We start from the raw sequence: 13,346 nt of genomic DNA, 5'->3' as shown, positions 1-13,346 counted from the left end.
ATCCTGTACAAATGAGTGAACTGTCCAAAAGAATGAAAATAAATTGCAAACAATCTCAGACTTTTTTGCAAATCCGTTTGACCAACTGCATCAAAAGTGCGATTCATTTGCGAATCTTTATCTGGGCCTTATGCATTGCGAATGAAAGATAATTGTGAGGTAATTGCGACTTTTTATCTCACAATTCTGACTTTTTCTCGCAAATTGCGAGTTTACATTTTTTTTCTAAAACTCAAAGTTTATATCTTGTAATTCTGACATTATAACATGCAATTGCGAGTTTATATCTCAAAATTAATAAATATATTATTATTATTAATAGTGAGGAAAAAGAATTGTGAGATAAAATGTCACAACTACCTTTTTTAATTTTTGTTCAGTGGCGAAAACAGGCTTTCATAGTTAGCAATTGCAAGAAATAAGACAAAAAAATATACACTAAATAACTAAAATAGCCACAACTTCTAAGAAACCCTCAGTTCTTTGAGAGCTCCTGAAGTCTTGTGCATTTAGTATTGCGTGTCAGCTGAACACTAATGGGAAGAGAAACAATGCTTTTGGATTTCCTCATTTGAATGCTATCTGGATGACCGTGAGTTTATGGGAGTCAAAGTCTTTATTCTTAAGAATGGCCCTGTAAGTCATCCGAGTCTTATTAATATCGACAAATCTTTTTTCTGGAAGTCTCATTTAATCATGGAATGATCGACTTTGTAAACATATAGTTGGGAGTATATTCTCAGATGACAACAGCCAAAGTCTGTGTTTGTTTTATGGGGAACGGCGCTGAAACTCGCACCTGATTGTCGTCTCATTGATCAAAACATCTAGCAGAAATTACTCTCTTTACAGAGCTGATTATTCTACAGGTTCACATACTATTTCCGCCTTTTATGAACAAAAACATGCTCTGTGACTCGTTCACAAATGAAGTTACATTCAATACAGATTAGAGATCATTCAGAAGGGCTCAACACTTTTTTACAGTACCATCACTCTGTGAGGTTTAAAATCGTTCATATATCAAAAACACAGACAACTCTAAAGTGTTCATTCTTTCTTCTCTCTCTTTCCGCGTCACTGGAGAACTTCATAATTACAAATCATGGAGAAGGATTACCGCCTGGTGATGGTGAAAGAGCGTTTTTTCAAATGTGACAATCATGAAATTACCTTGCCATTAAATTTACCGAACTGTCAGCATCCAGTCTGATTATTTAAATGTTGATTGAAAGCCACTAAATCCACATTAAAATGCTGAACAGAGAAGTGAAAATTAAGACATATTTGAAAAAATACAAATAAAACAGATATTGCTATGCAACCTCAACTAAAAACAATAACAACAGAATGACACTATGAGGCTCTATTCAAGTGCTTGATGTATCATTAAAGCCTCTTAATATTTAAATATCATAAAGAATTAATATTTAATGTAAGCTTTAATTAATCCACATTTTATGCACCTGAGAATCACACTATCTGGCTTCTTGCACCTTCAGGCAAGGTACACACGTCCACTTTGTCAGTCGATGTAGATTATGTCAAATATGAAGTTATGTCTGTTACATGACATTTGTATTTATGAACAATAAATGATATGAGAAGCATTAACAAAGACAGCGTTATTTCCAAGCCACTTGTTGAAAAACACGATTTCTGGTTAAAAATGAACATAAATATGCGTGTGTGTTTTGATTAAGAACTGTGAAAGTTGTTTCTGTTTAGAATATTAATGAAGTAGTTCTGAATTAAAGTATGCTTCATATCATAAGTAGGCTACAGAAACTGTCAAATGTGAGAAAGTAACGTTTCCTAACGTGGTATGATTCCTTGACACTTATTATGCATATTTCTTCTACACCCCAAGCATTTGTTCATTAAAAAACTAAAAGGCTGTCTAACAAATGAGCGCATAATTTAATATATAACTCCCATATAAGGACACTTCTCTCTTTTAAGCACTGTGTGATTCATAGCAGTTCAAACATTTCGGTGTATTCATCTCTAGCACAGAAAGCACACAGACGAATGAATAGTTTTCAGCATTTCAGGGCAATTATAAAGCGCGTTAATGATGAATGAATCACTCACCATTTCTGTGAGGAGCGCGCGGGTCAAAACCATGGCACGACTCTGAATCCTCCCGTGAAAATTCACATCCTCGCATGGAAGAGTGGCGCTTTAGGAAGAAACGGACAACTTCTAGGCTTCATCGGGTCGGCGGTGAGCACAGCTGTGGGAGTTTAACGTCTGAAGGCAATGTCAGCACAAACTAGTTCCGTGGCTCAGCGGTCAGTCCAGGAGAGCCGAGCGTGAGCGCCCTTCAGTTTGCACAGTGAAACGCAAACTGAAGTCTCAGGTCCCTCCTCTTTCACACCACTTCCACCTCCAGTGTGTCTATTGCCCTTTTCAAGAAACGCGTGTCCGGTGTCGTTGTCATGCGTGCCTACAACACGCAAGTCAAGAAGAAGCACGCGCGTTTGCGTTTCAACTAGCGTGCAGTGTGCACCAATAACCTACTCAACACATAATCAGGGTAGTATTCTAACAATCACAACGCATTACAAACTTTTCCCCCTGTAATGCATACGATACATATAGCCCAGTCAATTAAAATAAATAATTATTAATGATCATTTAGACGTTTGTGTGAAACTAACCTCAAGCTGCTCCAGAGGATCTGCGACTATAAGTAACTCTTTAAAAATAAAAACTCCTGCTATGTGACAGTTTGCTATTTACTCATTTAAATAGCAAGCTGTGATAAATAGGAATATTAAACTACAAATGGAAAATAGTTTTGGAAATAGATCCTCCATACAATAGAGGTAGGCTATTAATATGATAAAACTGTATTAAAACATATTTTAAAGTAAAAATAGAACACTAAATGTTTATCAAATATTATCAAATATTCTGAAATGCCAGCCGGTATCACCAAATCATGATAAAAAAAAAAAAAAAAAAAAATCGGATGTCCATTTGACTGGGCAATTTTTGGGTTAAAGTGTGTGTGTGTATATATATATATATATATATATATATATATATATATATATATATATATATATATAGTTTTACAGAATATATTTATGTATATTATATTATCATGTGATGACAATGTATTTTCCAGAACAAGCAGTCATTATACATTTCACTTTGGAGTGGTATTAAGGAAGATAAAGACATGCAAAAGGGAACTGAAAACAGCACACATCTTAACAAAAACTGGAACTAGGGACATCAATAACATGAAATGTCATTCACTTTCTTTTTTTTTTCTATTGTTGCAGTAAAACATGGATTTGCTCTACTCCCTTGATCCTCTGTATCTAACCTTTTTAATCTGCATGTTTTACAACCTTTGTCAGCGTCTCTAATCTATAGGTAGCTTCAAAAAATGGTTTACATAAGGCATATCAAGCTTGAAAGGCTAGGTCCAACAACTCTTATTACATACATTATTTTACAAAAATAAGTTATAAAATCTTACAGAGAAAATATAACTGTGATAACAAATGAATCTCTTTACGCAATTCAGAAAATAGAACATAGAACCACCAAGATCCCTCGTGGTCTTGTCAACAAGACCTTGTTGATGTGGTAAAGAGTCAAGAGGGCATGAGAACCGGAGGTCTCCTGAAATTATTTCCTGGAGGAATTAATGATATTTTTGAAAAGACTTCATTAAGACAGCATATTTTTTTCCATGCACTGAGCCTCACACATTTTTCTTCTCCTTTTTTTGTGTTCTCTCTTTGTAACCGATATTACAGTCCAGTCCAGTCATCAGCCAGACAGAACCATTATTACGCCTCCGGTACTCTGTCTTGCCATATATAAATTGGAGGCACTTTTTACTAAATCAACAAAAACAGAGAGGCTAGTGTGCTGAGAACGAGCAAGCTCTGCTTACAGTAGCATTCAGTTCACTATATGTTATGAATGGCACTATGAGTACCGTAAACCTTCACCTTAGACCTGTAACATATCCTCCCGCACAAAGTATATAATTCTCTTGCATTCAGGTCTTTCTGTGCTGTCATGTGCAGAGCCGAATTACTTAGGCACCTATTCATTGTTCCTGTGAAATCTCACTCCCACTTCTCCAACAGAGTGGCAGAAAAATTGAAAAAGATTCCTCTTCAAAACAGTCACTTTTCTGTTCACCATCCTGGTACAATGCCACTTGCGTTACTAGAGAAATGTGCAAATGCTGGTATTTCTCTTCATTATGGAAAATAGGTTGACTGCTTCCCTCTAGGTATGTGTAAAGGGTGAATAAGCAGCCAGCACATTCAAAGGTTATTCATACATCTTTCATGATTGTGTGTTCACCTGTTTGTGCCGACATGAAGTATATATTCAAGTTTGCTCTTGAGCTATCTTTATACCACCAGACAAACAAATATGATAAGAGTTTTCTTTTCTTAATCAGTTTAACCAATGCCAGTTTAAGGTCTGAAACATCTATGCAGTGGTGTGATCCATTTATCTGATATTGAAAATTCCAAGTTTAACTTTGAATTTTAAACCTGACTTCGAATCCAAACCTTCTGCTCAGCACATCAACAGAAGTAATATATTGATTATCAGCACTTCTGTGTCTCAATAAACTCAGTGGTGCACACATCCTTGAATATTTCAGTACTATCAGTGCAAAAAAAGCTTTTAAAGTGTTTTTATCAACTGTTCTTAACAATCCAATATCCTGGTATTTTAATGTGCCATTGTTTTCCAAAATACCCCAGACTATAATTCAAACCACAATGTAATTGCATACTCCATTCTTAATGTTGCTTAGGGTGCCTATAACAGTTATTATCATTAAAAAAATGGGCCCAATAGCCACAAAAGAGCACCATAAAATGACAAATGGAACAACCACCATCATAAGCATACAATATGCATTCAGGTCTAAAATTCACTTATAGCTTTGTTGTTGTTGTTTTTTTTTTTTTTTTTGGAGGGGGGGGGGCATCTAATTAAATATGATGGTAAAGGAATAGTTCACTCAAAAATGATAATTCTGTGTCATCATTTACTCACCCTCATGAGTCATATCGTTTACAGACTTATAATATCGGCCAGTATTAGATACTGTGCATGCTAAGTGCAATATTTAGCAAATGTCAAAATGAAAATATATTATTATTATAATTATGTCATTATTTACTCATCCTTATGTCATTGCAAACCTGTATGACTTTCTTTCTTCTGCAAATCACAAGATATCTTGAAGAAGGTTGGTAATCAAACAATTTGGCGACCATGGGCTTCTATTGTATAGAGAATAAAAACCCTGACATTTCTCAAGTTATCTTCTTTCTCCAGCTAGAGCGTCTAACTTCCAAGGTAAATGAAATGCAGCACAAGTACGGTATGTGAATGCAGATGCTTCCATCAACACAATTTGTGTAGGGATGCACAAATTTTAGTCACATATCGGTTACTGACTTCCAATATCGGCCGATATTAGATATTTAACTTTGCATACCGTTCAATTTTTTTAACAAATCTCAAAACGATATTATATTATAATTATAATTCTGTCATCATTTACTCATCCTCACATAATTCCAAACCTGTATGGTTTTATTTCTTTTGCGAAACCCAAGATATTTTGAAGAATGTTGGTAACTGACTTCCAGTGTTTAGAGATAAAAACTCTGACATTTTTTTTTTTTCTCAACTATCCCCCCCCCCCCCCCCCAAAGAGCTTTTTTTTTTTTTTTTTTCTAACTCTCCATTTAACTGTAATAAAAGAGCTGTTTCCCTTCAAGATTAAGCAATTCCTTGAGATGTAGTTCAGGTCGTTATGCGAGCGTTTAGTTAATATCATCTCCAAACAACCTTCTTAAAGGATAATCAATAATGACTGACATATTAGAAAGCGCTCCATCTTCAGCTTCTTCCAGACACAACTTAACCCTTGACCCACATGTTTTATTGACTCCGTGTTAAAAATGTCAATATTGATGGCAGGCTGCTCGGTCATGCCCTTCCTCACAGTGGCTGGTGTCAGAGCGCACTAGTTAGGTCCGGTACAATTCCTCTGATGGACGCAATCAGGGGCCTGTGATTTGCTTGAGATGAGAGAAGTTAGCGACTCCCCAGAGAGAACGAAAGAAAGGTCGGGGAGCATAAAGGAAGAGATGAGGCTGAGAAACACTTCTCTGGCTCTTCTGCCCTTCCACACTATTACCCACACCTGGCTAGGATTTCAGAGAAAGCATCTGCCAATGCTTAAGGCAGCAAATATTCCTCCTGAACCATAAGGGTTTGCTGTACCCAGAGGAATCAAGTCTGATTCAGAAGTTATGCTGTGCAATATTATTGGATTTAAGTTGTCCTCGCACCAGGGACAAACAAGGATTATTTGCAGCTCAGTTGTTTGAACTTGTTTGGATGGCTAAAATTTTCCATCTCACTGTACTTTACGAGCTCTTAGCTTATGATGCACACCAAGCACAAAGTGGAAAGCAAACTGGATAATGTGTTTGTGTGTTTGCTCAGACTATTAAGTGATCAAGTGGTTCTTTCTTAATGATATTTAATGTCTCACCCAGACAAATGCATTTAGACTATGGGATACTGGCTTTTAGCTTATCTACATTGCAGCCATTGCACTTTTATGGAGCATCTTGCCTTTTCACAGACTTCACTTTGGAATTTGTAGCAACATTACATTTACAGGGTCTACCGATATGAAAAAAAAGTAATTATAATAATAATTACATCAATTATAATAATAATTACATCAATTGTATAAATTAAACATTATTATATCACTATAAATTTATAGTTTTGATTTGTAGTAGACTATTCACATTTGCAAATGTATTTTGGCATATGAAGTTTTAAACTAAACATATTTTCATTTGCAAAAATATATTTCAATGACCTTTACAATATATATAAACAGGGTATTTTGGCATATTCTGAAAGTTTATATGAGGACATGCTCACTAATCAGCGACTGTAATATTAAGGCAAAGTTTATTTTGCAGCGGTAAATTATATGCAAGAACTGAATTCCCACAGTGCGTCTTAGAAAGGATAAATCATGAAAAATAAACTCATAACACCATACACAAGCCTGCTCCATGAGCCAGACGTGGACTCTGATGCTGCATGTCTGTGTGTTTGTTGTGCCGGACAGTCTCGGTTTTGATCATCTTTTTTTCTCCTGAAGTTCACAGCTGTGTCTGTGTCCAGATCTCTGGTCTTTTAAAGTTAGCTGATCAACATCAAACAAACGACAAAAAATACTGCTTCTCTATATAACAACTGGCCTCAGCTTCTCAGCATCCACCCACACATCTTTGTTTGTGTGTGTGTCTGATCCAAATTGATGTCGCTGCATATGCGGTGTGTGTCCTATACAAGTCTGGATGCCAAATAGACCTTTTAGTAAATAGATGGGGGAATATAAATACAGCGTTTGATGAATTAAGATTACTGTACTTGTCATTCACTCAAAATACAGAGGGGAGTCTGACAGACCGCTGTAATGAGTAATATTATTTTGCTGTTTGCCGTCGTCAGGTATGGTCTTGGCAGGCAAGAGTAGAGGTCTAATTAAAGTTTAAAATGCAAAATGATTTATGCAAATGCAGTGGGAAGGGCACAAGTGAAGCTGGCTGAGTGTCCTTTCTCGCAGTGCCATAGTAACAGAGAGATTACATGATGAGAGTTGTAAACTAGGAATCGAGGTTGTATCATGACATTTATTCCCTTTATAATCATGTGTGGCTAAATGTTATTTCTCCAAACACTTCATACAACATGTAGGATCAAGAGGTAATTTATTTCACATAATTCAACCATCTTTTGCAATCCAAAATGTGGCAAACAAAACACTCTCACAGTGCAAAATATACTGTAAACACATATATTAGGGTTATATATATATTATGTTAGAAATGATACATCACGATACAAATGCCAACTTGAATCCAATGCACACTTTTTAAAATCGATACATTGCATTATTGACTCTTGTGCCGATGCACCAATGCAAATGTGTATTCAATCTGTGTATTCAGATTGATTTCTGATGGATCATGTGATAATGAAGATTGGAGTTATGATGCTGAAAATTCTGCTTTGCATCACAGGAATAAATTACATTTTAAAATATCAAATAGAAAATAGATATTTTAAATTGTAATAATATTTCACAATATTACTGTTTTAACTGTATTTTTGATCAAGTATATACAGCCTTGGTGAGCATAGGAGACATCAATAAAATATTTAAAAATCATAATGTTTTCAAACTTTTCACACACACACACACACACACACACACACACACACACACACACACACACACACACACACACACACACACACACACACACACACACACACACTGTTATCAACAGAATAATACAGTATATAAATAAAACAGTAATAAAGTCAAATTCTGTCAATTTTAACATTTCATTTGAATATAATTACACTATTACACTATTTTATTTACAATAAATGACACTATATATATATTTCTAACTATTCCACTGACTCCCTTAAATTTCAAGACTGTTGCACTAGGAGAAATAAATCTTATACAATTGCTGGCAGAGAGTATGTCACCTGTGAGATAACCCTGGCGTTTTTCTCATAAGATTTAACCAAAAGTCTCCATTTGTTCTCTATCAATCCCACAGCTGTCTGGGAGAAACATCTGAGATATTAAAGATATCTCCGTTGAGGTTTTATATTCTGTATAGGGTGTTATTTAATCGTTCCATGTAACACTCTCTCTTGATGAGCTGATTTTTACAATGTCAATCAATCACAGACAGAAACTAGTTCAATCTCATTTTTAACTTCCTCTTGATGCCAGTCGATTAGGGAGGAAGGCAAACAACGTACTCAGTTAAATGATAATATTCCGCATTCATTCAGCACAACTGACAAAAATACCAGCACGGTTAATATGAGAGGAGAGTGACGTACTTGATTACTCATTCACCAGAGCTGCAGAGCTTGTGCGTTGTGTATTATGATGTCTGTGACAAATAGAGACTGTCACAGTCTGTCTGCAATAAAGCTGAAATACTTCGGTAACTATCGTAACACAGAACGCTGTTTCTTTTTATACATACTTGCAATGCTACTTGCAATTACAGCAGGCGGATCAATGCATTCAATAAGAAATAACAATCCCACATGAATAAGCACTCACGTCCCCTTAGACTTCTAAGTAACTAATACACAATGCACAAGCTTTCTGCCTATAGAAATGCAATTCTCAAACTTTTCCAGTCGTTTCACTGGCACATTCTGTTGGTGGGCAGCAATGCATGAGGATAATTAACTCAATGAGCTAACTGTGCAAGAATGACTACGTTCTGTACAAATACCTTCTCTTTATGAGGCCTGTTAGCTGCACACTGAGTTTACATAATTGTTCGAGAAATTATAGTCACCCCACATGCACTTTCAAAGACTGCAGGTATATTTTCTTTTGTTTGCCCCATCAGTGGTTCTCAACTGCACTGTAAGAAAAAGATACTGATAATTTTCTGCTAGGACATTTTTAAGAACATTTCCTTAAACCCTAAAACACAAAACAATGCATAATTCAAAATACAGGTAAAACAACTGTGGAAAATTCCTTCATCTCAACAGAACATTATGCCCTGTTCTTACAGACTTTCCATAGAAAGTAGTTTTGCTTTTATATCTATGGAGGCCCGTTTCTGCCACTGAATAAATGGGTAAAAGGTTTTTATCTCGCAATTCTGTCTTGTTTCTTGCAATTCAGATTTTTTTTTTTAACTGTGAAATATAAACTCACAAGTGAGAGCTATAAAGTCCAAAGCTTCCAAATATATCAGACATTAGTTGGTGACCCAAACCCAGCAGCAGAATTGTTTATCAGACAAAAGTAATTGATGAAAAACTGAAGACTGAAAAATTCATTGATAGCACCATAAATGCACAAACTCACCAAATGTCCATGACCCACTATTTGAGAAACACGGTCATAAAACAAACACCTTAGAAATTCACCCAATTCAATTTACGTTGACTGAACAATTCAATGTGTCTGTTTTGTTCTCTTTGGAAGAAACTATGTGCTGTTCACTTTTCTTTGAGATCAAACCTCTCATCATCCTTTGTGAGATGAGTTGGGGTCAGGGTCAGCACAGATGCTCATGAAGCTAGCTGATTTTAAATTGGTTTTTCACTTCCGCCGAAAACAGATAACATTTGCGGACAACATACAAGCCGTACGGTATGACAAAACACAACCTTCACAGGGAATATAATTGAACGAATAATTATCTATAAAATTATTCGGCAGACAATGCGTTTTGTTCTGCTGAGTTAATTGGGTGTCATTTATCAAGCGTGGACAAACAACTGTGCTGATATAACAAGTGCAGAGTTGTGCCAAAAGACACACAAAGAGATTCACACAACAAAAGCCTGTCAGGACCAAGTGAAACTTTCACACTGATGAGTTTGTGGAACTGTTAGCTAATGTGAAGACTGAATCTAGTAAGCCTGAATACTCAAAGTAACCATAATTTGACATTACAGCATCTCATTCATACCCTCCATATAAGACAGATATCATACTGACTGAAGTGCTTGAAGTATATTCGTGAACAGTATTTCCACACATTGTGGGAAAGTGAGTTATTAAGTCAAGCAAGCGCAAAGTTGTGTGAAAGAGCATGATAATACTGGCATGTTATGCAGCAAGCCCCATCATAATTCTGCTCTCAGGACAGAAACTGATCTTACGGCTGTTCCTTCAAGGAAGAAATATTTAGATAAATTTATGGTTAAAAAAAAAGAAAAAGAGAAAAGGATTATGTGGCTATACCAGTCTAGGTTAACTACCATCATCTCTTCAAATGTACTGATAACCACCACCATGATAATAAAAGTGGTACAACACAAAGCCACATGATGAATCACTGTAAATGAATCGTTGTTATAAAGCACGGCCAATACTCGTATGTACTGTAGATGATGCACAGAGTCAAACACATAAAGACAAAACACCGTCATCATGGTAACACACAACACTAAAATAATGCAAAATCATTCTAATACAAAACACTCTAATGTACATTACTGATAACAAAAATAAGAAGAAAACATAATGATACTGTATGTCAAGCAGGGGGTTCTGGAAATGTCTTTTTTACTGTTTTCCACCATAAATTATTTTGTAATTCATAGTTTCTTTTTGCAAAAACCAAAATTTACCAGTATCAGTAGCTAGAGTAAAATTACATATAATGTGATGTCAAACCATTTACAGTTTTTTACCATATATGGCAGTTTATTTTTTTAACTATACACTCACTGTAACAAATTGCTTTTCAAAGTGATAAATTAAAGATTACTGGAATACGCTTAACAATAAAACATAATTTTAATCTTTGTATTTCAAAATGTTATGTTTAATTTAATTTAACTTTCTATTTCTTTATAATTAATTGTGAAATTTACTAGCAATTTCTAAAAAAAAAAAGTGAAAATATCACCACCAATTTTGTTTTGGTGTAGCATTTTTACACATTCTGTAACAAATACAAACATGTTTCAAGCGCATTGTTCAATAAACACTGTAAAATCAGAATACACAGTGACTTTTGAATATGTGCTGTCAAATGATAACCTGATAGTAGTTACAGTATTTTCAAGCAGGGGCTAAAGCTAACCAGACAGACCTGGCGCCCCTGAGGTTTTTGACAAGTGAACATTTGCATAGTTTATTATAAGAGCCCCTTATGCTATAAAAACATCCTTCATCTAAAACCCAACAAGCACTACCTGTTGAAATCTCAAGCTAATTACACTGTCTTTTGGCACCAGCCCAGGTCACGCAGTGCTTGTGTCTTTATTATGCTCCTTTGTCAAATTCATTAAACCAAATGAACCACCAGGCTCTCCAATAACAATGACTGATCAAATACATGAGGCCTTGGAAGGTTTTCAGATGATTTTGCATATACATCAAAAAAGCTAGAGGAGACTAAATGTGTGCAGTTTAAATGATCTTCCCTTTTATTCGTCATATTTAACTAAAGAACACCTGCTTCAAATACTTCAAATAACTCTGACGCTCAAGAGAAAGAGAGAATTATCACCTGAACTCCAAACACTCATTTTCTCATTTAAAAAATAACATTTAATGTTTCCACTTTTTTAGATTAGCAACATGAAGTTTCTACGTCCTCACCGGCATCTCTTGAGCAAACATTGGGATGACTTTAAACATACTGCCAAACTTGATATCTCAGCGAACCGGCTGCTGCTGCCGACTCTCGCTAATTTGTATTCTGTACAAATATTTCCCTGGAACCTAACCCTCAGGTGACACAGGTCAGGCTGGAAAATGTGATCCGCTGAGACTCTGGTCCACTTTCATACTTGCAGCAACCCAAGAAATTCAAAAAACAAGACTGGTTAAACACACTCTGTGAAAAAAAACAAAACAAAAAAAAAAACAAACAAACAAAAAAAAAAACCCCACACTTCATTTTAAGGATCAATCCTCAGTATTAACAACTGGCTCAGTATCAGTTGCTTTTTAACATGCATATTGCTAGCATATTGGCTGTTTATACGTACTTAATCAACGTCTTATTCTGCATGACCATATTTTAGATCCCCTAATGTGTGTGTGTGTGTGTGTGTGTGTGTGTGTGTGTGTGTGTGTGTGTGTGTGTGTGTGTGTGTGTGTGTACTTGTTTATGCTACATTGTGGGGACCAAAAAGTGTATATAAAATATATATAAAGAAAAACTAATAAACACAACAACACAAAATATAAATACTAGATAGATAGATAGATAGATAGATAGATAGATAGATAGATAGATAGATAGATAGATAGATAGATAGATAAAATTATGCTTAGATATAAGATACAGGGAAAAAATGCAACAAAAAACTCTATTTGATAAATTTTTCTTACTCCACTGGCAAATATTCAAGATATACAAATATTCTGTGAAAACAAGTCTTAATATCTTATGCAAGTTTAGTCTTAATATCTTACACTAGTTTGCTTTTCAGGAAACTGCTTCTTGTTAAGGATGTTTAGATGTTTTTGTTGTTGTTTTTGTTTTCCACAGCAATTCCACAAGGCTGTGTTGGCTAATGCTGACTACACAACATTAAAAAACGTTCAAAATTATGCAATACGAGCAAAAAGCTAAGTGCCTGTGAATGAAAAGTTCTGTGTGAGTGTCTTAAGGCATCCCAGAGGTTGTTAGCACTGTTACGACTTGGCAGTTGGAAGTAGATCTTGTCTGTCTCTGAGTAAACAGGCTGACAACACTAATCAGGTTGTGTGGCTTCAA

The 13,346-nt window shown here is 35.4% G+C and overlaps 1 protein-coding gene across 3 annotated transcripts in view; it reads right to left on the bottom strand.

Annotated features, from left to right (window-relative positions):
* htr4 (5-hydroxytryptamine receptor 4) overlaps positions 1–2,552 on the bottom strand; it is a 95,693-nt gene extending 93,141 nt beyond the window's left edge. For all 3 annotated transcript variants that reach the window (XM_042738606.1, XM_042738605.1, XM_042738607.1), the window contains exon 1: positions 2,095–2,552. In XM_042738606.1, coding sequence (XP_042594540.1) covers positions 2,095–2,170 — 76 coding nt within the window. In that variant the 5' untranslated portion in view covers positions 2,171–2,552. The remainder of the gene's footprint in view (positions 1–2,094) is intronic.
* Positions 2,553–13,346: the final 10,794 nt, after the last annotated feature.

The sequence above is a fragment of the Cyprinus carpio genome, chromosome B14 (genome assembly GCF_018340385.1).
Source record: "Cyprinus carpio isolate SPL01 chromosome B14, ASM1834038v1, whole genome shotgun sequence".
NCBI classification, from domain to species: domain Eukaryota; kingdom Metazoa; phylum Chordata; class Actinopteri; order Cypriniformes; family Cyprinidae; genus Cyprinus; species Cyprinus carpio.
Note: the sequence above shows the minus strand (reverse complement) of the source record. Positions and strands in the feature narration are given on the sequence as shown.